The sequence below is a fragment of the Leptonychotes weddellii genome, chromosome 7, assembly GCF_054177405.1.
Source record: "Leptonychotes weddellii isolate Sample4059 chromosome 7, ASM5417740v2, whole genome shotgun sequence".
NCBI lineage: Eukaryota > Metazoa > Chordata > Mammalia > Carnivora > Phocidae > Leptonychotes > Leptonychotes weddellii.
This window is the reverse complement of record NC_138375.1, coordinates 55,966,022-55,988,167: the sequence shown is the minus strand read 5'-3', so window position 1 is coordinate 55,988,167 and position 22,146 is coordinate 55,966,022. Positions and strand designations below refer to the sequence as shown.

General features: G+C 40.2%; 1 protein-coding gene across 1 annotated transcript in view; it reads left to right on the top strand.

The window, feature by feature from the left end:
* STK10 (serine/threonine kinase 10) overlaps window positions 1-7,313 on the top strand; it is a 111,552-nt gene extending 104,239 nt beyond the window's left edge. Inside the window, exon 18 of the mRNA XM_081825807.1 lies at window positions 4,834-7,313. Coding sequence (XP_081681933.1) covers window positions 4,834-4,974 — 141 coding nt within the window. The 3' untranslated portion in view covers window positions 4,975-7,313. The remainder of the gene's footprint in view (window positions 1-4,833) is intronic.
* Window positions 7,314-22,146: the final 14,833 nt, after the last annotated feature.

The following is a 22,146-nucleotide window of genomic DNA, read 5'->3' as shown; positions in this document are numbered from 1 at the left end:
CAAACAGTTATAGTCAAGTTGTGAACGCAAAGGAAAAGTTTTGAAGGAAATTACAAGTGCTACTCTAGTGAATACATGAATGATAAGAAAGCCAAACAGCCTTATTGCTGAAATGGAGAAAATTTTTGTAGATCAAACCAGCCACAAATTCCCTTAAGCCAAGACCTAATCCAGCGCAAGGCCCTACCTGTCTTCAGTTCTGTGAAGACTGAGAGGTGAGGAAGCTGCAGAAGAAGAGTTTGAAGTTAGCAGAGTTTGGTTCATGAGACTTAATGGAAGGAGCCGTCTCCAGAACAGAAAAGTGCAAGGCGAAGCAGCTAGTGCTGATGTAGAAGCTGCAGCAAGGTATCCAGAAGATGTAGCTGAGATAATTCATGACAGTGGCTACACTAAATAACAGATTTTCAATATAACAGCCTTCTGTTAGAAGAAGAGTTTATAGCTGGAGAGGAGAAGTCAGTGCCTGCCTTCAGAGCTTCAAAGGACAGGCTGACTCTCTTTACGGGCTAGTGCAACTGGTGACTTTAAGTTGAAGCCAATGCTCATTTACCATTCCAAAAATCCTAGGGCCCTTAAGAATTATGCTAAATCTACTCTACCTTTGTTCTCTAAATGGAACAGCAAAGCCTTGATGACAGCATATCCACTCACAGTATGGTTTACTATTTTAAGCCTACTGTTTTTTTTTTTTTTTTTTTTTGAGAGAGAATGAGATAGAGAGCATGAGAGGGGGGAGGGTCAGAGGGAGAAGCAGACTCCCCGCCGAGCAGGGAGCCCAATGTGGGACTCGATCCTGGAACTCCAGGATCATGACCTGAGCCGAAGGCAGTCGCTCAACCAACTGAGCCACCCAGGCGTCCCAATTTTAAGCCTACTGTTGAGACCTACTGCTCATTGGCAGTGCACCTGGTCATCCAAGAACTCTGATGGAGATGTACATGATTGATGGTTTTTTGTTTTTGAGAGAGAGAGAGAGCATGAGCATGTGTGAGCAGGGGTGGAGGGTGCAAAGAGAGAGAGAGAGAGAGAGAATCTTAAGCAGGCTCCATGCCCAGCACAGAGCTCAACGTGGGGCTTGATCTCACGACCCTGAGATCATAACCTGAGCTGAAACCAAGAGTCCGGACACTTAACTGACTAAGCCATCCAGGCACCTCTAATGATGTTGTTGTTGTTGTTTTAAAAGATCAATGTTTTCATGCTTGCTAACACAATATCCATTCTGCAGCCCATGGGTCAAGAGTAATTTTGACTTTCTTTTTTATTTTTTTTTAAAGATTTTACTTATTTATTTGAGAGAGAGAATGAGAGACAGAGAGCATGAGAGGGAGGAGGGTCAGAGGGAGAAGCAGACTCCCTGCTGAGCAGGGAGCCCGACGTGGGACTCGATCCCGGGACTCCGGGACCACGACCCGAGCCGAAGGCAGTCGCTTAACCAACTGAGCCACCCAGGCGCCCTAATTTTGACTTTCAAGTGTCATTATTTAAGAAATACATTTCGTGAGGCTATAGCTGCCATAGACAGTAATTCTTCTGATGGATTTAGGCAAAGTAAGTCAAAAACCTAGAAAGGATTCACCATTCTAGATGCCATTAAGTACATTCACGATTCATGAGAAAAGGTCAAGATATCAACATGAACAGGAGTTTGGAAAGAAGATGATTCCAACCGTCATGGATGACTTTGAGGCATTCAGGACTTCAGTGGAGAAAATAACTGCAGATGTGGTGGAAACAGCAAGACAACAAGAACTAGAAGTGGAGTCTGAAGGTGTGGCTGAAATACTGCAATCTCAGGACAAAACTTAAATGGATGAGGAAGTGCTTCCTATGGATGAACAAAGAAAGTGGTTTCTTGAGATGGAATCTACTCCCGGTGAAGATTATTGAAATGACAAAAAATTTGGAAATACCGCATGGTTAGTTGATAAGACAGAGGCAGGGTTTGAGAGGACTGACTCTAATTTTGAAAGAAGTTCTGTGGGTAAAATGCTGGCAGATGGCATCACATGCTACAGAGAATGTTTGTGAAAGGAAGAGTCAGTCGATGTGGCAAACTTCACTGTTGTCTTATTTTAAGAAACTGCCTTGTATGTGAACTTCAATAATAAAAATTAAGAAATAACTACACTTACCATGGCGAACAAAGCATAATGTACAGCATTGTCGAATCACTATGTTGTACACCTGAAAGTAATATAAACATTGTATGTCAATTATACTTCAATAATAAAAAAAAATTGCCACAGCCACCCCAATCTTCAGCAACCACCTTGTTCAGTCACCAGCCATCAAGCCTGAGGCAAGACCCTTCACCAGCAAAAACACTATGAATTGCTAAAAACTCAGATGATGGTTAGCATTTTTTAGCAATAAAGTACATTTTAATTATGGTATGTACATTTTTTTTTTAGACCATGCTGTTGCACATTTAAGACTATACTATGCTATAAACATAACTTGTTTTGGTAAACATGATTTTTATATGCACTAGGAAATAAATTCATTCGACTTACTTTATTGTGATATTTGCTTTATTGAGGTAGTCTGGAACCAACCCACAATATCTGCAAGGAATGTCTGTGTAAGGAAATTTTACGTAAAAATCCTGAGTTTCAGTTTCTTTTGAAAACCCAGGAGCTCTAGCAACACTGGGTTTGTCATACCACATGACACACATCAGCTGGGGCTAAGAAGAAACGACCTTCTTCAGACATAGCATGTGCTCTTCACCTCACCACAATCCCCACCACTCCTCACTGCCTCACACCTAGCTGTCTTCACTTATTCAGTTCATTTGGCTACCTCCCACAGGCACTGGATCTTGTAACTTCTGTTACAAAAGCTTAAACAGTACTACTTTTATCTTGCTTATATATAATGTTTGCTTATCACAAATACTTTAATAATACATCCAGCAAAGGAGAACTTGAGCCAAGAATCTGTGTGAATTACCAGAAATTTCATATCAGTCAAGTCCAAGATGAGCCATGACTTCAAATACCTTGCCTGCCTTCACATGGACATCCTATAACAGATTGGAAAGATTGGTGTTGTGATCCAGTGTCCCTTCCCCATCTCTCCTTGAAGTATAGAGAACTCACTAGAATTTAGTACTACTAAAGGAATAAGAGCATAAAGGAGGATCTGGTAATTATTTGTTGAGACTATTTCAGGGCATCTGAAGAATAGTCTTAAAAAGAGACACATAATAGGGGGCACCTGGGTGCCTCGGTTAAGTGTCCGACTCTTGATTTCAGTTCTGGTCATAGGGTCCTGGGCTCAAGCTCCACATCAGGCTCCCTGCTCAGTGGGGAATCTGCTTGTCTCCCTCTTCTTCTGCCCCTCCCCCTGCTCGTTCTCTGTCTCTTTCTCTCAAATAAATAAATCTTTAAAAAAAAAAAAAAGACACAGAAGGCTGGTCAAATCCTGTGAACATAGTTACTTCTTAGTGAAAATAAAGAAATTGGGCTGATGGTCAGATGCTTAATAATGAAGCCACATTTCCTGAGCATCCCGGGTATGTGCCCAGCTTTGCAGATGGTGGACCACAGTGTTTCAGAGCTTTAACTCTGAAGTTAGAGGTAGGTTCCCATCTTGGCTATGCCCCTAGCTAGCTGAGTAACCAGGGGCAAGTGATCTAAGCCCTCTGAGCTTCAGTTTCTCCACCTATAAGACGGAAATAATAGTATCTGTCTCATAGGGTGAAGACTGAATAAGATATAATGCACTTAGCATAACACCTGACATGTAGGAAGTACTCAGTAATTATGACCCATTAGTTTTTAGTTTAATCCTCACAACAGCCCTGCTAGATAGGTAGTGATATTGCCATTTTACACAGGAAGAAAGGTGACATGTGAAGGCCACACAGCTGGTAATAAGAAAGCTGAATTCGGTATGACTTTAAAGCTCATGTTCTAGGGCGCCTGGGTGGCTCAGTTGGTTAAGCGACTGCCTTCGGCTCAGGTCATGGTCCTGGAGTCCTGGGACCGAGTCCCGCATCGGGCTCCCTGCTCAGCAGGGGGTCTGCTTCTCTCTCTGACCCTCCTCTCTCTCATGCTCTCTCTCTCAATAAATAAATAAAAATCTTAAAAAAAAAAAAAGCTCATGTTCTTTCCAGTACACTTTGCTTCCCTTTTTAATTGAATGCCTATTATTGGAGACCCCTCAAGACATTTTTCTGGTAGGATCCAATTTATCTAGATAAACTTGCATGTGCCCCAGGGAAGCTCCTGCAGTAATGGTCAACTAGACACTCTGCTTGTGTCTTTATTACACACAGAACCCCTGTCCTACCACACCTACCACAAATTTTCAGAATCAGAATCTCGGGGTGGTGTGAGGGCACATTATTTTAAAAACAATGCCCTGGATGACCTCTGTGGGGCAGTGCTCTCATTAGGAACACTATGTACTTGGACGTTTCTGCCCCCACCAACTCCCACCCCCCACCTCCCCGCCTCCTGCTGTTAAATCTGTCCATTTTCTACCTTGGGTCTTTCTCCATTCATTTGGCTGTTTTCCTGCCAGGAGACTGGCATCTGCCCCCCTCCCCCCACAGTGAGTTGGCATTCACCAAACTATAGCCCTTGGCCCACAGCAAACTCCTGTATGCTTGTGGCAGAAGGAAGCAAGAGGTGGTACCTATCTTCTGGGTGAGGAAATGAAAGAGGCTCTGGGAAAGGAAAGAGGGAAGACTAAGTTACTATGCACTGAAGGCCCGGAGGGTGGGCGAGCTTCCAGAGAAGGCCACTTTGGTGGGGGTCCTATAATAGGGAGACCTGTCCTATGGGATCTGACTGAGCTCTGTCTGCCCTCTCTCTGTCCTAGGCTCTGGAAGAAGATCTGAACCAGAAGAAGCGAGAACAGGAGATGTTCTTCAAAATGAATGAGGAGACAGAATGCCTGAACCCTACCACCCCAAATAAGGCCACCAAGTTCTTCCCCTACAGCTCTGTGGATACTTCTTAACAGCCAGCTGGAGCTGTGGCTGGCAGGGTGGGGGGCTTCCAAGGCCCACCCATCCTCTGTGAACAAGTAACTCAGGACCCCCCTTCCCTCTTGCTTCCATGATAACTTGAATCCAGCCCGTTGCCTTGTGCTACCCCAGCTGTGCCCAACAGACCCATCCTAGTGTTCCTTAATTCTCGCTCACTTATGGAGGGCGAGGTTTTATTATGTGTGGCCTGATCCTAATGTATGTCCTGTTTGAGCCCCACATCTCTTCAAGTTGTCAGTGATCTGGGCTGCTAGTGGGGTCAGGGTCCAGGAGGAATGGTGTTCTGCAGCCTTGAGGCCCTCTTGTTTGCCAGAACACCGGTTTTGCTCTCTGTGGGCACAAAGTGCTGCCACTGGTTATGATGAGTTTGTCCATATTGTGATTCTTGCCAGCTTTTCAGCCATTCCTTCTAGTATCAGACAAAAACCATGACTCTTCACAGCCCTTTTGGTTCCTAGTGAAGCCCACCCTGCAGCCAGCTGCTCAGGGGGTGCCCTCATCCTTCCAATAACCCCCGATTTGCTTTTCTCTTGAGACAAGGCCGTATCTACAACAGTGGGATGGAGGAGAGCCTGAACTGTTCATTCTGCTGGTCTTGGGTGTTTCATGCCATCTCGTGTCCCCGCCTTACCTGCACACATCTGCATACACATACATAGGGCTTGGCCCCCTGGCATTACCCAGGCTTGCCTCTGCCCTAGGCCTCTTGTGCCAGGTGGGTTGAAACACGTTCACTGCGCGAGCCAGTGCCACTGAGCGTGTGCAGGTGAAGCTATGGTGGGAAGTGTGCTGGGTGCTGGCATAAATGGTACCAGCCGAGCTGCCAGTCTGCGATTCCCTGTGGCCCCCACAGGCTCCTGTGTCCAGGGGTCAATTCCGCACCACACAAGACTGTGCCTAGGCTGCTGCTGTCTCACACCTGGCCATCCTGTCTGCAGGTGATATGGGAAGGCTGCTTCCCTCTGCCTCTCCTAGCGGGAGTCCGGCCTTACACTGGAGACACCGGCTGGCGGTCACTGGGATTTCTGTTGAGGACCAAATGTAATGCTTCCTGCCCCCAGCAACACAGCGGATGCAAAGCTTCTGTGTCTCAGATGGAATCCTGGGCCTTGGGGTTACTCAGCTGGCCTCCGACAGATTCTGATTCCCACAGGCTGCAGGATGTAGATAACCTAGTAAAAGTCCTGCTCAAACAGGCATTCAGTTTATCTACGAAGAAAACTTTGTTCACTTTGATTTCTGACTTGAAACAAATATAAATGAATGGCTTCTATAGGAAGATACCTGCTCTAAAACAAAACTGAAGGTGATTTTGAGGAATCATATGGATGATATATTAAGTCTGGGTACCATTTTGCTGGTGATGGAGTGGCTAAGATCCAGGGAGGACTTTTGCCTTCACTCCTAAATGTTTAAGGTTTGATGCTTGGTCCTAAAGCAATTCTCTTGAAGTTTGTGTGGCACTGGTTAGAACTGGATCTTGCGGAGGGTGGGCAGCCACACAACAAGAAGGGACTTGGGGTTCCCAAGGCTTATGTATACAGTGAAGATGCTCTGGGGGCTGTGGGAAGGCAGGGGTCCTCTTAAGTTAGCGAACATTCAGCTTGTCTGCTTCAGTATTTGACCCAGATGGGACAGTTTTCTCGTCTCACGTGAGAGACAAGGGAAACCATCGTCCCCTTCTATTCCTTTTGGTGCACAGGTGCTGGGAAAATGTGAACTAGCAGCAGTGTAATTACAGAACATTGACGGAGTTCCACCAGACAAGGCCAGCACTGGCAAATGGTCAGGCAGGGCTGATATTGGCTTTGTTTACAATACTGCCTTTTGCAGCCTGGGGTGTGAGAGTATTTAAGGTGAAATGCCATGGTTCAGGTGAAAGTCTTTGATCATTCCCCTATTTGGCTTGACATTTACATGATTCCTTGAATCTTATTCAAGGAGTTGCTCCTTCCCTGTTCTTTGCTGCCCAAGGCCTGATAGCTCCCCCGTCCTTTCTGGATGGGGGCAGGTTGGGTCCTCCAGCCTCATGATGGAGCCAGCATGCATACCCATCAGTGAGAAGGCCCACACAGTATTCCTCATGCCCTGTGCTAATGTTTCCTCTGTAAGGGACAGATGGAACTGTTTCTCGTTTTCAGTCCATTTTTGGCAGAGTAAATATAACTAACTTATATTTTCCCTTTATAAAGGATAGAAGTTATTTTTATGTCATTTCAAAACTTTATACAAAACTTTTGTAAAATTTTCTCTGCAAAGTTTAACTGCAAGAATGTAAATATGCTTCTAATAAAATAACAGGGTGAGAGACTGTTTGCTTTTGTGGTTGTTCTCTTAGATCGGGGTGGAAACAGCAGGGCAGACTTACCCACATCTGCCAGGCGAGAAAGCGTTTACCATCTCTGTGAGTCACACAGCCAGTCAGACTTTGGGGTGGGTTTCTGTTTTGTAAGAAGTTATGTGTGTGTGTGTTTGTGTGTGTGTGCGTGTGCGCATGCTCTACAGACATTTAACATTAACATTCTCATTAACATCAAACATTTGACCCCCAGGAGTTTTTACATGTTAGCTTATTAAATCCTTTTAACAACCTGTGAGGAAAACCTTGTCATTCCTATTTTATAGACGAGGAAATGGACACAGCAAGGGGAAGGTTGGGCCAAACTTCACAATACTGGTAAATGATGCCTATGAAATTCAAACAGACCTAGAGGTGCTGTTTCCACCACACCTCCTCTCCTACTCTCAGTTGCCCATTACACACTAAGAGTCACTGTATTTAAATGCATTTTTCTGCCATGCCTCTGAAGCCCCATTCAGGGGTTCCTAACCTGGGGTCCACAGACCTCCCCTATCACCAACAAGGGATCAGAGAGTAGAATTTAGGGTGTCTTTGTACCTGGATGGGAAAAGATTCGGTTTTTAGTTTGACTAACCTCTAACTGAAATTCAGTACTTCCTGTCTGTATGGATGTAAGCAACCAACTCTAGTAGTATAAGCAGTCCCTGGGACTGTGTCAGCTGTAGAAATCAGAGATTTCATCTCACAAGATCTCTGTGCAGACACCTCAAAACTTTTGTTCATCACTTTGAAATAACAGTAGTTATTAGACCAATCACTAGATCCTGTTATGTAAGATTGAGATGTGTGTATCGCATTATATATACATACATACCACATCTATAAGCAATATATGTTTTCTAACATTTTGATACCTATATTTCATTATGACTTTCACTTGTAATCTATGTGCTTTATATTGTAGATCTGAAAATACTATTCTTAGAAGGGTTTTACATTCTTTATGGAATGCCTTAAAATTAAGGACCCCTACTCTGTCTGCAGCCCTGAGCTGTCACTGTCCTAAAAACCTACTGACCAGCAGGTGGTGGTCCACTGTCAGGGTATCCCATAGGTCTGTGAACTCAGTGTGTTGGAAGATGGGGGTGCAAACAGACCAGTGGCTGGCATGCGTCCCATTAAGGGACAGAAAAATGACTGGAATTCCCAGGAAAAAGGATTCATGAGACAGGTGAAGAAGAAATGCATCAAGGGATACATGGAACTTGAGAAATGAGATCATTCCACTTGAACTGATACCTCTTATGTACTATGTGCTAGAGATGCTGAAATGAGTAAGACATTGACATTGCCTTCAAAATACTTGTCCTGCCGAGGAAACAGACCCGGAGAAGCGAGTGTCTGTTCAGGCTGATGCAGCCTCAGAGAACCAGGAAAGAGCTCCCAGAGGTGGTGACACTGAGTCTAGGAGGACAAACTACTATGTGCCAAAACACATTCAGGGACTGCAGTATGAGGTTTATGAGCCATGAGGCTGGAGAGAACAGGGCCAGACGGGCATGCCTGGGCTCAGACTGACCCTTTCCAACCCAAGGGCAGTAAGAAGTCTGGAAAAGAGTTTACTCAGGGGAAGGACAGTTGAAATCATGACAGTAGCAACTCAACAGACCAGCTGGGGAGAGAGATTGTTGACGTTGAAGTGAATAATGGCCTACAAGGGTTGGAGGCTTTAAGAAGGAATGGACAGACTGCAGGCTCCATAAGGGCAGGGAATAGGACTGTAGCTGATCCCTAAACACCCAGGCCCCAGCATGTTGCAACACTGAGATACTATCTGGGCTCCTTGTGCCAGCAAGGGTCTGAAAAGGGAGTAGCGGCGGTCTGGGGGCTGAAGACTGGATATATATTAAGCCACTGTGGTATCAGAGATGTTGACTAGGTCTGATTAACCGCTGTGTTGACAGATAAAACGGAAAGAACTTCCACTTCCAGTGATGGCAGACGAGGTAATTCAGACCAGTCCCCTAAAATTGAGGACAATCAGAAAAGCTGGGCAAAAATATTAATCATGTCTACTTGAAGGCACAAGAGATCTATAAGATAGTGAAGACTTAAAAAGTCAGGATTGAAGCAAGTACAGAAGGCCAAAGAGATGATTCTGTTATTTTACCCTGAGAGCATTTGCTGATCCTAGAGAGGGTACAAATGTGGAGCTGGCCAAAATGCCAGGATCTCTGCAAGGGGAGCTTGTACATATAGTCAGTGCACTGGTCATGTCCAGTGCCCCAGTTTTGGGGGCTGCTTCCCACAGGATGCCTCTTGATTGCCTGAATCTGGGGGCTGGGGGAGGGTTGTGTTCCAGCGTCCCTCAGGACTATAACAATCAGTTCTTGGCAGACTACTACCCCCAAAACACCACTGCACAGACAGTAGACTGAAACACACCCCTAGTCTTTCTGTGAAAGAGGTGTATATGTTTGTCCTGGAGCTTTTGCCTGAGGCACAGGCTTCCAGGTTTAGCACACATCTAGAGGCCTAGGGGGGTGCTCTCAGGGAATGTAGGCTGGGGGACACAACCTTTGTGCTCTCCCTCTGCCTTGCTCCAGCTCTCCAGTATCTCCCAGAAAGGAGAATATACACTTGTCTGGAGCCCTGATTTTTGCTAATGTCATCTATGGAACACCTCCAGATCACCTAGTCTGGTGGCTAGCAGGGTTTATGCTTGTGGTCCCACAGTACTATATATATTTGCATACTCAAAAGCTGCTACCTGAAGGTCTGGCTTCCAATCAGCCTGAATTTAGGTGCTGAGATCCTCCACTTTAGGGCAGATAGAAATTGGCACACCCCCAACAATGGGAGCTTTATATTAAAAATAAGACAGGCTGCTTGGAATCTTAAAGGTTCAAGAGCCTACCAAGAGCTAGACAAGGCTGAACAATAACACTCATCTCTTAAACAAGGCCACTCCTTTAAGACTGGAAGAGGTAGCTGTTTCGCTTAATACACAGAAACAAACACAGAGTCAAGCAAAATCAGGAAACAGAGGAATATATTCTAAACAAAAGAATAAGATAAAACAGGAAAAAACCTTAATGAAATGTGTAAGTAATTTACTTGATAAAGAGTTCAAAGCAATGGTCATAAAGATGCTCACCCAATTTGGGAGAAGAATGATGCTCACTCAACTTGGGAGAAGAATGGATGAACACAGTGAGAACTTTAACAAATGGATAGAAAACACGAGAAAGTACCAAATAAGAAGTCACAGAGCTGAAGAATACAATAATTCAACTGAAAAATACACGACAAGGGCTCAACAGCAAACTAGATGAAGCAGAAAAAAGATCAGTGAACTCAAACACAGAATAGTGGAACTCCCCAGTCAGAGCAGCAAAAAGAAAAAAAGAATTTTAAACAGTTAACATAGCTTAAGGGATTTATAGGACAACATCAAATGGACTAACATTTGCATTATAGAGGTCCCAGAAAGAGAAGAGAAAAAGGTGCAGAAATTTTTCTTGAAGAAATAAAGGCTGAACACTTTCCTAACCTGGGGAAAGAAATGGACATACAGATCCAGGAAGCCAGAGAGTTCCAAAGAAGATAAACTCAAAATGACCCACACCAAGACATATTATAATTAAAATGTCAAAAGTTTAAGACAAGGAGAGGAATCTCAAAAGCAGCAAGAGAAAAACTTCTTAGGCACAAAGGAACCCCCATTAGACTATCAACAGATTTTTCAGCAGAAACATTGCAGACCAGAGGGAGTGGCATGATACATTCAAAGTGTAGGAAAAAAAAATCTTCCAACCAAGAATACTCTACTTATTATTTAGAATCGAAGGAGAGCTAGTTTTTTAGATGAGCAAACTAAAGGACTTCACCATCTTAACTAACCTTAGAAGAAACTAACCTAACCTTAGAAGAAATGTTAAATGTACATTTTAGCCTGAAAAGAAAGGGTGCCAATTAGTAACAAGAAAACATGAAAGAATAGATCTCACTGGAAAAGTAAATATATAGTAAAGGTAGTGGATTAATCACTTGTAAAACTAGTATGAAGGTTAAAGAATAAGCAGTAAAAATAACTGTAACTACAATAATTAGTCAAGTGATACACAAGATAAATGTAAAATTGTGACAACAAAAACATAAAACATAGGCTGGGGAGAGTAAAAACACACAGCTTTAAAATGCATTCAAACTTAAGTTGTTATCAATTTAAAACAGATTCTTATGAATATATGAATATGTTATATGCAAGCCTCATGGTAACCACAAAGCAAATACCTATAATAGATACACAGAAGATAATAAGTAAGGAACCTGAGCATACCACTAAATAAAGTCATTAAGCCCAAAGGAAGACAGCAAGAGAAGAATAAAGAAAGAGACAAAAACTGCGAAACAACCAGGAAACAATGAACAAAATGACAATAGGTACATACCTATCAATAATTATTTTAAATATAAAAGGACTAAATTCCCCAATCAAAAGACAGAGAGTAGTTGAATGGATAAAAAAAATGAAACCCATCCACATGGTGCCTACAAGAAACTCACTTCATATGTAAGGACACGCACAGACTGAAAGTAGAGGGATAAAAAAGGATGTTCCACACAAATGGAAACCAAAATAAAATTGGGGTAGCTATATATATATATAAACACTTCAGGGGCACCTGGGTTGCTCAGTCAGTTAAGCATCTGCCTTCGGCTCAGGTCATGATCTCGGGGTCCTGGGATCAAGCCCCGTGTTGGGTTCTCTGCTCAGCGGGGAGTCTGCTGCTCCCTCTGCCTCTCCCCCTGCTTGTGCTCACTCTCTCTATTTCAAATAAATAAAATCTTTAAAAAAAAAAACACTTTAAAACAAAGATTGTAATAAGAGACAAGGACATTACATAATGATAAAGGACTCAACTCAACAAAAAGATATAACTTTTGTAAATATTTATGCACTCAACACAGGAGCACTAAAACATACAAAGGAAATATTAACATACCTAAAGGGAGGGGCATCTGGGTGGCTCAGTTGGTTAAGTGTCTGACTCTTGATTTCAGCTCAGGTCATGATCTCAGGGTTGTGAGACGGAGCCCCGCATTGGGCTCTGCGCTGGGCATGGAGCCTGCTTAAGATTCTCTCTCCCTCTGACCTTCCCCAGCTCTCTCTAAAATAAATAAATAGAAAAAAAAGAAGAATTAAAACAAAACCAAAAAACATACCAAAGGCAGAAATAGCAAACTAATAATAGTAGGGGACGTTAATGTACCACTTACATCAATGGATAGATCATCCAGAGAGAAACTCAATAAAGAAACATTAGCCTTAAATAACATGTTAGACCATATAGATTTAATAGATGTATACATAATATTCCATCCAAAAGGAACAGACAATGTATTCTTCTCAAGCACACATGGAACATTCTCCAGGATAGATCATAGTTTAGTCCACAAAACAAGTCAATAAATTAAGGAGACTAAAATCATATCAAGTACCTTTTCCAACTGCAATGGTATGGAACTAAAAATCAATACAAGAAGAAAACTGGAAAATTCACAACTATGTAGAGATTATACCACATGCTACTGAACAACCAATGGGTCAAAGAAAAAAAATCAAAAGAGAAATTAAAAAAATACCTTGAGACTAATGAAAATACAATATCCCCAAATTTATGGGATGCAATAAAAGTAGTTCTAAGAGGGTAACTCATACTAATAAAGGCCTCTATCAAGAAACAAGAAAGATCTCAAATAAATGACATCTCAAGGAACTAGAAAAAGAAGAGCCCAAAGTTAGTAGAAGGTAGGATATAACAAAGATCAGAGTACAAATGAATGAAAGAGAAACTAAAAAACCAATACAAAAGATCAATGAAACTAAGAGCTTGAAAAGGTAAAAATGGCAAACCATTAACTAAGCTTAGATTCATCAAGAAAAAAAGAAAGGGTTCAAATAAAATAAAAAAAAGAAAAAGGAGACATTACTGATACCACAGAAATACAAACATCATCAAAATGAACAACCTAAAAGGAAAAATTCCTAGAAACGTACAACCTTAGAAGACTGAATCATGAAGAAATAGAAAGTCTGAATATATCAATTACTAGTAAGGAGATTGAATCAGTAATAAAAAACCTCCCGACAAATGAAAGTCCAGGACTAGATGGTTTCACTGGTGAACTCTACCCATCCTAAGAATTAATACCAATCCTCTCAAACTCTTCTGAAAAACAGAAGAGGAGGGAAAACTTCCAAACTCATGTTGTGAGGCCAAATATTACCCTAATATCAAAACCAGATGAAGATTCCACAATAAAAGAAAATTACAGGCCAATATCGCTAATGAACACAGATGCAAAAATCCTCAACAAAACATTAGCAAACCAAATTCAACAATATATGAAAAGGATCATATGCCACCATCAAGTGGGATATATTCTAGGGATGCAAAGATGGTGCAATACCCATAAATCAATCAAGATACACAACATAAACAAAATGAAGGATAAAAATCATATGGTCATCTGAATAGATACAGAAAAATTCAACATCTCTTCATGATAAAAACTCTCAAAAAAGAGGGAACATACCTCAACGTATAAAGGTCATAATATGACAAGCCCACAGCTAATATCACACTTAACAGTGCCTTTAAGATCAGGAACAAGAGAAGGATGCCCATTCTTGCCAGTTTTTTTCAACACAGTACTGTAACTCTTAGAGCAATTAGGCAAGAAAAAAATAATAAAAGGCATCCAAATTGGTAAGGAAGAATAAAATGATCACTATTTGCAGATAACATGATATTATATGTAGAAAACCCTAAAGATGCCACCAAAAAAAAAAAAAAATCTTATTAGAACTAATAAATTCAAGGGGCACCTGGGTGGCTCAGTTGGTTAAGCCTCTGGCTCTTGATTTTGGCTCAGGTCATGATCTTGGGGTTGTGAGACTGAGCCTGGTATTGGGCTCTATGCTCAGCAGGGAGTCTGCTTGAGATACTCTCCCTCTCCTCCAGCTCTCTCTCAAAAATAAATCAATGAATCTTAAAAAAAAAAACTAATAAATTCAGTAAAGTTACAGGATAAAATTAATATGCAAAAAAGTTTCTACACACTAATAACAAACTATCTGAAAGAGAAATTAAGAACACAATCCCATTTACAATTGTATGAAAAAGAATAAAATACCTAGGAATAAATTGAACCAAGGAGGTAAAAGACCCATACACTGAAATCTATAAGACACTGATGAAAGAAAATGAAGATGACACAAATAAATGGAAAGATATTTCATGCTCATGGATTGGAAGAATATTGTTAAAATGTCCATACTACCCAAAGAAATCTACAGATTTAATATAATCCCTATCAAAATTCCAGTATCATTTTTTACAGGAATATAACCAACAACCTTAAAATTTGTATGAGACCACAAAAGACTTTGAATAGCAACAACAATCTTGAGAAAAAAGAAAAAAGCCAGAGGCATCACAGTTCCTGATTTCTAACTATATTACAAGGCTAAAACAATCAAAACAGTATGGTGTTGGCATAAAAACAGACACACAGATCAATAGAACAGAATAGAGAGCCCACACACAGATGGTCAATTAAGTTATGACAAAGGACCCAAGGATAACAATGGGAAAAGGACAGTCTCTGCAGTAAATGATGCTGGAAAAACTGAACAGTCACAAGGAAAAGAATGAAACTAGACTACTATCTTACATTATATACAAAATTAACCCAAATGGATAAGAAGGCTTGAATGTAAGACCTGAAACCATTAAACTTTTAGAGGAAAACATAGGCAGTCCACTCCTTGACACTGGTCTTGATGATTTTTTGGACCTGACACCAAAAGCAAAGGCAACAAAAACAAAAATGAACTTGTGGAATTACATCAAACTACAAACCTTCTGTACAGCAAAGGAAATTATCAACAAAATGAAAGGCACCCTACTGAACGAAAAAAATATTTGCAAATCATATATGATAAGGAGTTAAAAATCCAAAATATATAAAAAACTCATACAACTCAATAGCAAAAAACAATCTGATTAAAAAATGGGCAGGGATGAGGCACCTGGGTGGCTCAGTCATTAAGCGTCTGCCTTCGGCTCAGGTCATGAACCCAGGGTCCTGGGATCGAGTCCCACATCAGGCTCTCTGCTCAGCGGGAAGCCTGCTTCTCCCTCTCCCACTCCCCCTGCTTGTGTTCCCTCTGTCGCTGTCAAATAAATAAATAAAATCTTAAAAAAAAAAAAAGGGCACGGGACCTGAACAGACATTTTTCCAGACACATAGATGGCCAACAGGTATATGAAAATATGATGAACATCACTAATCATCAGGGAAATGCAAATAAAAATTACAATGAGATATCACCTCATACCTGTTAGAATGGCTATTATATCAAAAGACAAGAAACAGCAACTGTTGGTTAGGATGTGGAGAAAAAGGAACCCTCGTACACTGTTGGTGGGAATGTAAATTGGTGCCCCCATTGTGGAAAACAGTATGGAGGTTCCTTTAAAAATATATACTACCATATGATTCAGCAATTCCACTTATGGGTATTTATCCAAAGGAAATGAAAACACTAACTTAAAAAGATACACCCCACCATGTCCACTACAGCATTATTTATTTATTTATTTATTTATTTTTTAAAGATTTTATTTATTTGACAGAGAGAGACACAGTGAGAGCAGGATCATAAGCAGGGGGAGAGGGAGAGGGAGAAACAGGCTTCCCGCAGAGCAGGGAGCCCGATGCGGGGCTCCATCCCAGGACCCTGGGATCATGCCCTGAGCCGAAGGCAGACGCTTAACGACTGAGCCACCCAGGCGCCCCTCACTACAGCATTATTTATAATAATCAAGATATGGAAACAACCTAAGGGTCTATCAGTGGATGAATGAATGGATAAAGAATATGTGGTATGTGAGTATGTGTACATGTATACACATAATGAAGTACTATTCATTCATAAAAAACATAAAATCTTGCTATTTGCAATGAGATAGACCTTGAGGACATTATGCTAAGTGAAATAAGTCAAAGGCAAATGCTGTATGATCTCACTTATATGTGGAATCTAAACAATACAAAAGGAAAACAACAAAACACAACCCAAAGCTCATAGATACAGAGAACAGATTGGTGGTTGCCAGTGGTGGGGATGGGGGTTAGATGAAATGGATGAAGGCGGTCAAATATACAAACTTCCCATTATAAAATAAATAAGTCATGGGGATATAATATAGAGCACAAAGACTATAGTTAATAATACTGTACTGCATATTTGAAAGTTGTGAAGGGAGTAGCTCTTTAAAGTCCTCATCGTAAGAAATAATTTTTTCTAACTATTGTTAAATTCAAACACAAATAAAGACCAGACTTGAAAATTCTCTGGACAGATAAAACTAGTTTAGTCATACAGGCAAAGCTTAACTTATTTTGCAAGGAAAGTGAGGCTAACTTGACATTGGACACTTCTTGCTTATGCCTCTGAAAATGATAAATGAAACTTAAATTGATCCCAAAACTGATATGAGATAACCACTAACCAATTCCCTTTCTTTTAAGAAAATTCTAATACTGTAACCAGTCATTACCTCTATAATACATAAGCTGCTTTATAACAATATACCTCTGAGCCTCCTTCCATGCTTTGATTGGAAAGCCTCCGGCTTGCAAACTGTCTTTTTGGTGTAAACACAATATACTTTTACTAACAGTACTTCAGGGATTCATTGGTTTTAGGTCTGTTTTTTTCCCTGAACTTCTGGCTCTGTGGTGTCAGAAGTGGGATCCAAAGAAGCTACCCAGTGACTCCAAGTCTGGTGAGCACACAGGTGCTGTACGCACACACCACAATGGGCTCAATGATCTCTCACTGACTCTGGAGTTTGAGGGTATATCTCTCTTGATCTGAACTCCACTATCTGTGTTCTGGGCTCTTCAGCTTCACTGTGCACATTTGCTTTCTGTTTTTGTTGAAGCCATTCGGTAAGCCACCCTTCTGTATGTAAAGGGAAAAACCCATGATTCTTGATTTTACACCATGGTAGAATTACTGGGGCCCCCAGAGATGATTTGTGTTAGGGACTCTAAAGGCAAAGATGGGTTCTACCTGGTCTAAAACTCTCTCTGTCCTATAAAGACTCCTCCCTTTTATAATGTATAGCCACTATAGATGAGGATCTTGTGTACTTTTTTTTAAAGAGTTTATTTATTTGAGAGAGAGAGAGAGGGAGCATGAGAGGAGTGTGCACAAGAGAGAGCACCAACTGGAGGGGGAGAAGCAGACTCCCTGCTGAGCAGGGAACCCTCCACAGGTCTTGATCCCAGGACCCTGGGATCATGACCTGAGCCCAAGGCAGATGCTTAACCAACTGAGCCACCTAGTCACCCTGGATCTTGGGTACTTTTGGAAAATGAGTGTGAACTTTCAAAAAATTTGAAATTGTAGTGGCCCCTTTGGAGGAAATTTTAACTTAGATAAATCCATCTTAAACAGTACCCTTGAAAAGGGAGGATCAAATCTCAGAGATAATGAAATGCGTTCTTTGATTGGTATGTAGAAGCTTCTGAAAGGCAAAATGAGGTGTGCCTGGGTGGCTCAGTCATTAAGCATCTGCCTTCAGCTCAGGTCATGATCCCAGGGTCCTGGGATCGAGCCTCACAGCGAGCTCCCTGCTCCGCAGGAAGCCTGCTTCTCCCTCTCCCACTCCCCCTGCTTGTGTTCCCTCTCTCGCTGTGCCTCTGTCAAATAAATAAGTAGATAAATAAAATCTTAAAAAAAAAAAAGAGGCAAAATGACTCCAAAAATAGCTTCCGCAGAAGAATCCTTAAAGCACACAAATTTTAGTAAGAAACTTTGGCCATCTAACAAGGCAATCTTAACTTAGTCTCTCTGCCAAATACATTTCTGGATCCAGCTATTCTTTTGAGTTCTATATTGTACCCGAAACATAGCAAAAATTTTAAAGTGAAAATATAAGATCTGTGTGTGTGTCTGTACGTTTATGTAAATCTATGTATATGTATATGTGATATTTTTAAGAGAGTTCTATTTAATTGGCTAAAAGTGAAAGAAACAGTTGTATAAATTAAGTTTTCCTAAAACTCAGAAATACATAACCTAACCCAAATGTTTTCCAAGTTCACATGATATGGGATAATCTATGCTAAACAGAAAGTAGTTTAAGTTTGTTGGTTTAATAAATACAGGCATGTACTCAGAATTATCAACATAAATGTAATGCAAACATGCAACTTTTCTACCTGGGTTTACCAGTCAAATAAACTCATGCTATATTTATGTTGCAAAATTTGTCAAGAAGAAAAATAATTTAAAACGATGGTTAGCAGTTTCAGGTCTAACCTAAGCACAATTGTTAAAAAAGTAATTTAAATACATTTAAATAAAAGTTTACATTAAGTTAAACTATATAATGAATATTCATTGAATATATAGGTCATTCTCAAATAAGAAAATATACTGAGACATTGATAGCTAAACATGTTTATCTACTTTTTGGCCACTTCACTTCAAGTAGGCTCTATATCCAGTGTGGAGTCCAATGCAGGCACAACCCTAGATCAAGACCTGAGCTGAAATCAAGAGTCAGACACTTAAGCGACTAGCCACCCAGGTGCCTCTACTTTTGGCTTTTTAATTTTTAGAGACAAAAGATATTTGGGTTTATTAATATTGCCACATTGAAAAGTTATACTACAAAAAATATGTCTCCAAAAACTGTAAGTTTTTATAAATATGTATTTGTAAGTTTGCTAATGTACTATGGGATGCTAATATATGAAAGACTGTTCACAATTGCCTGTGCCTTAGTTTTCACTGGAAGGTAAAGATTACTAATAGTTAAAATTTATAATCAATATGTAAATATAAACCTACTAGAAACAAGTTAAAATTTATAATCAATGTGTAAAAATAAACCTACTAGAAACAGTAAAAGGAAGCAATTTTGTATACAAAAATGTGGGAAGAAAATCATGTGTATTTATGTGCAGAGTATGCAAAGAATATAGGATGTGTTTTCATTATGAAGAAAGAGTACTGTTGTCTAAAATAACATGACTGGTTGTTCCAGAATAAGAAGTAAAAAAGAGTGGGATAGAGGCTAAATGGATATAGGAGCTGCAGAAGGTTTGTGGGAAAGAAATTTTATGTTGTGAGGTCAAAGCTGGGTAAAATTGAATAGATTTACTGCAAGATTTTTTTTTTTTAAAGATTTATTTATTTTAGAGAAAGTAAGCAAGTGTGCGTGCAAGTGGGGGGAGGGGCAGAGGGAGAGAGAATCCCAGGCAGGCTCCCCACTGAGCGTGGAGCCTGATGCGGGGCTTGATCTCATGACCTGAGATTATGACCTGAGCCAAAATCAAGAGTCGGATGCTTAACTTACTAAGCCACCCAGGCATCCCTAAGGGTTTTTAAAAATAAGCTTTAATATATAGTGTATTTATATAAAACTATAACTTAATTTCCTTTCATCTGCTAAAAGGACAAAGTTTTCTTGGACTATTTCTCTGCTCTTGATAAGATTATGAAAGGTTTTTCTTTGCTTTTTAAGTAATCTCCCTAGAAAACAAAGATTCTGTTTTATCAAAATAATTTTCTGTGGTTCATGTTGTCTTTATCATTACTTAAAAAAAAAAACACTCTTCTCTATTAAGAGAGCTAAGGGTTTTTTTTTTCCCTACAAATATATGGCTTTCTGTATTTGCCTTTGAAATGTTTTGTCACTTTGGTTGAATGGATAACTAAGTATTGTTTTACAGTGAACAGTTATCCTATTTGATCAAATGTTTTAAAGAGTTTTTTTAAATTTTATATTTTTTTAAGAGAGGGGGAGGGGCAGAGAGAGAGGAGAAAGAATCTCAAGCAGGCTCCACACTGAGTGTGGACTCAATCTCATAACCGCGAGATCATGACCTGAGCTGAAACCAACAGCTGGATGCTTAACCAACTGAGCCACACTAGTGCCCCAAATCTTTTGACATTTTTAACAAACTTCAGCAAATCAAATTCTGAATGAAGTCTTTTTGAATTTGAACTAACTTTGGGATTTTCCTGAAGAAACCTGAAAAATCTCAAAAGTTGTGTTCTCTCTCTGTATAAGAGAAATATTAATTTATTTAGGCTTATTTGCTATGTTAAACTACATGGGAAATATTGTTGAATAAAAAGTAATGCTTAATCTTCTTAGATTATATTCATATGGTTATATATATATATATATATTTTTTAAGATTTTACTTATTTATTTGAGAGAGTGAGAGAGAGCATGAATAAGGGGAGGGGCAGAGCGAGAAGTAGACTACCCGCTGAGCACGGAGCCCTATGCGGGGCTCGATCCCAGGACTCCGGGATCATGACCTGAGCTAAAGGCGGACAGTTAACTGACTGATCCACCCAGGTGTCCCTGGTTATATGTTATTAATATAACTGTTACAGAAATTATACAAAGTTCCTAAAATTGTAGTATGTCCTGGTATGATGTTATTAGTTATAATTCCAGTTATTATTTTACAGTACTATATATCACAAAGGTAACAGTCTGCTTCTCAATTGAATCTTTTTTTTTTCTTCGGCAAACTCTTACTAGATCTTTAACCAAAGCTATTTTGAAGTCTTGTCATTCACAGACATTTATTGTTTTACTCTTGAATTTTCTCTGGAAGCATTTACAATCAACTACAGGCAAAGATGCTTCATCTTCAAAAAGATTCATGGAAAAGATCCTCACCAGTATTCTAGAACACAGGTTTCTGATAACTTTAAATCATAACACTGGACTAGATAAGCATTTCTAAAAATCTAGTGGAAAGCGGATTGATTCATAAAGCTGCTAACCCAAGATGAAACAAAAGTATAAGTCTCTGAATAAACCAATGAAGATGATTATAAATACAAATCAAAAAAATGCAAATCAAAACCACCTGTCAGAATGGCTAAATAAACCCCACAAGAATGGGGCACTTGGCTGGCTCAGTTGGTAGAGCATGCAACTCTTGATCTCGGGGGTTGTAAGTTCGAGCCCCAGGTTGGGTGTAGAGATTACTTAAATGAGAAAATAAATAAATAAAAACTTAAAAAAACCCACAAGAAACAAGTGTTGGTGAGGATGTGGAGAAAAAAGAACCCTTTTGCATTCTTGGTGGGAATGCAAACTGGTGCAGCCACTATGGAAAATAGTATGGAGGTTCCTCAGAAAGTTAAATATAGGACTACCCTATGATCCAGAAATCGTACCACTGGGTATCTACTCCAAAAATACAAAAACACAAATTCAAAGTGATACAGGCACCCTTATGTTTATAGGAGCATTATTTACAATAGCCAGATTATGGAAGCAGCCCAAGTGTACATCAACAGATGAATGGATAAAGAGGAAGTGGCATATATATTTTATTTAGCCATAAAAAGGATGAGACCTTACCATTTGCAATGACGTGGATGGAAACAGAAAGTATAGTACTAAGCAAAATAATAGTTAAAAATAGGACTACCCTATGATCCAGAAATCATACGACTGGATATCTACCCCCAAAATACAAAAACATGTGCCTGAAACTGTCATCCTCATTTTATCTTTTTTTTTTTTTTTTTTAAAGATTTTATTTATTTATTTGAGAGAGAGAATGAGACAGAGAGAGAGAGCACGAGATGGGGGAGGGTCAGAGGGAGAAGCAGACTCCCTGCCGAGCAGGGAGCCCGATGCGGGACTCGATCCAGGGACTCCAGGATCATGACCTGAGCCGAAGGCAGTCGCTTAACCAACTGAGCCACCCAGGC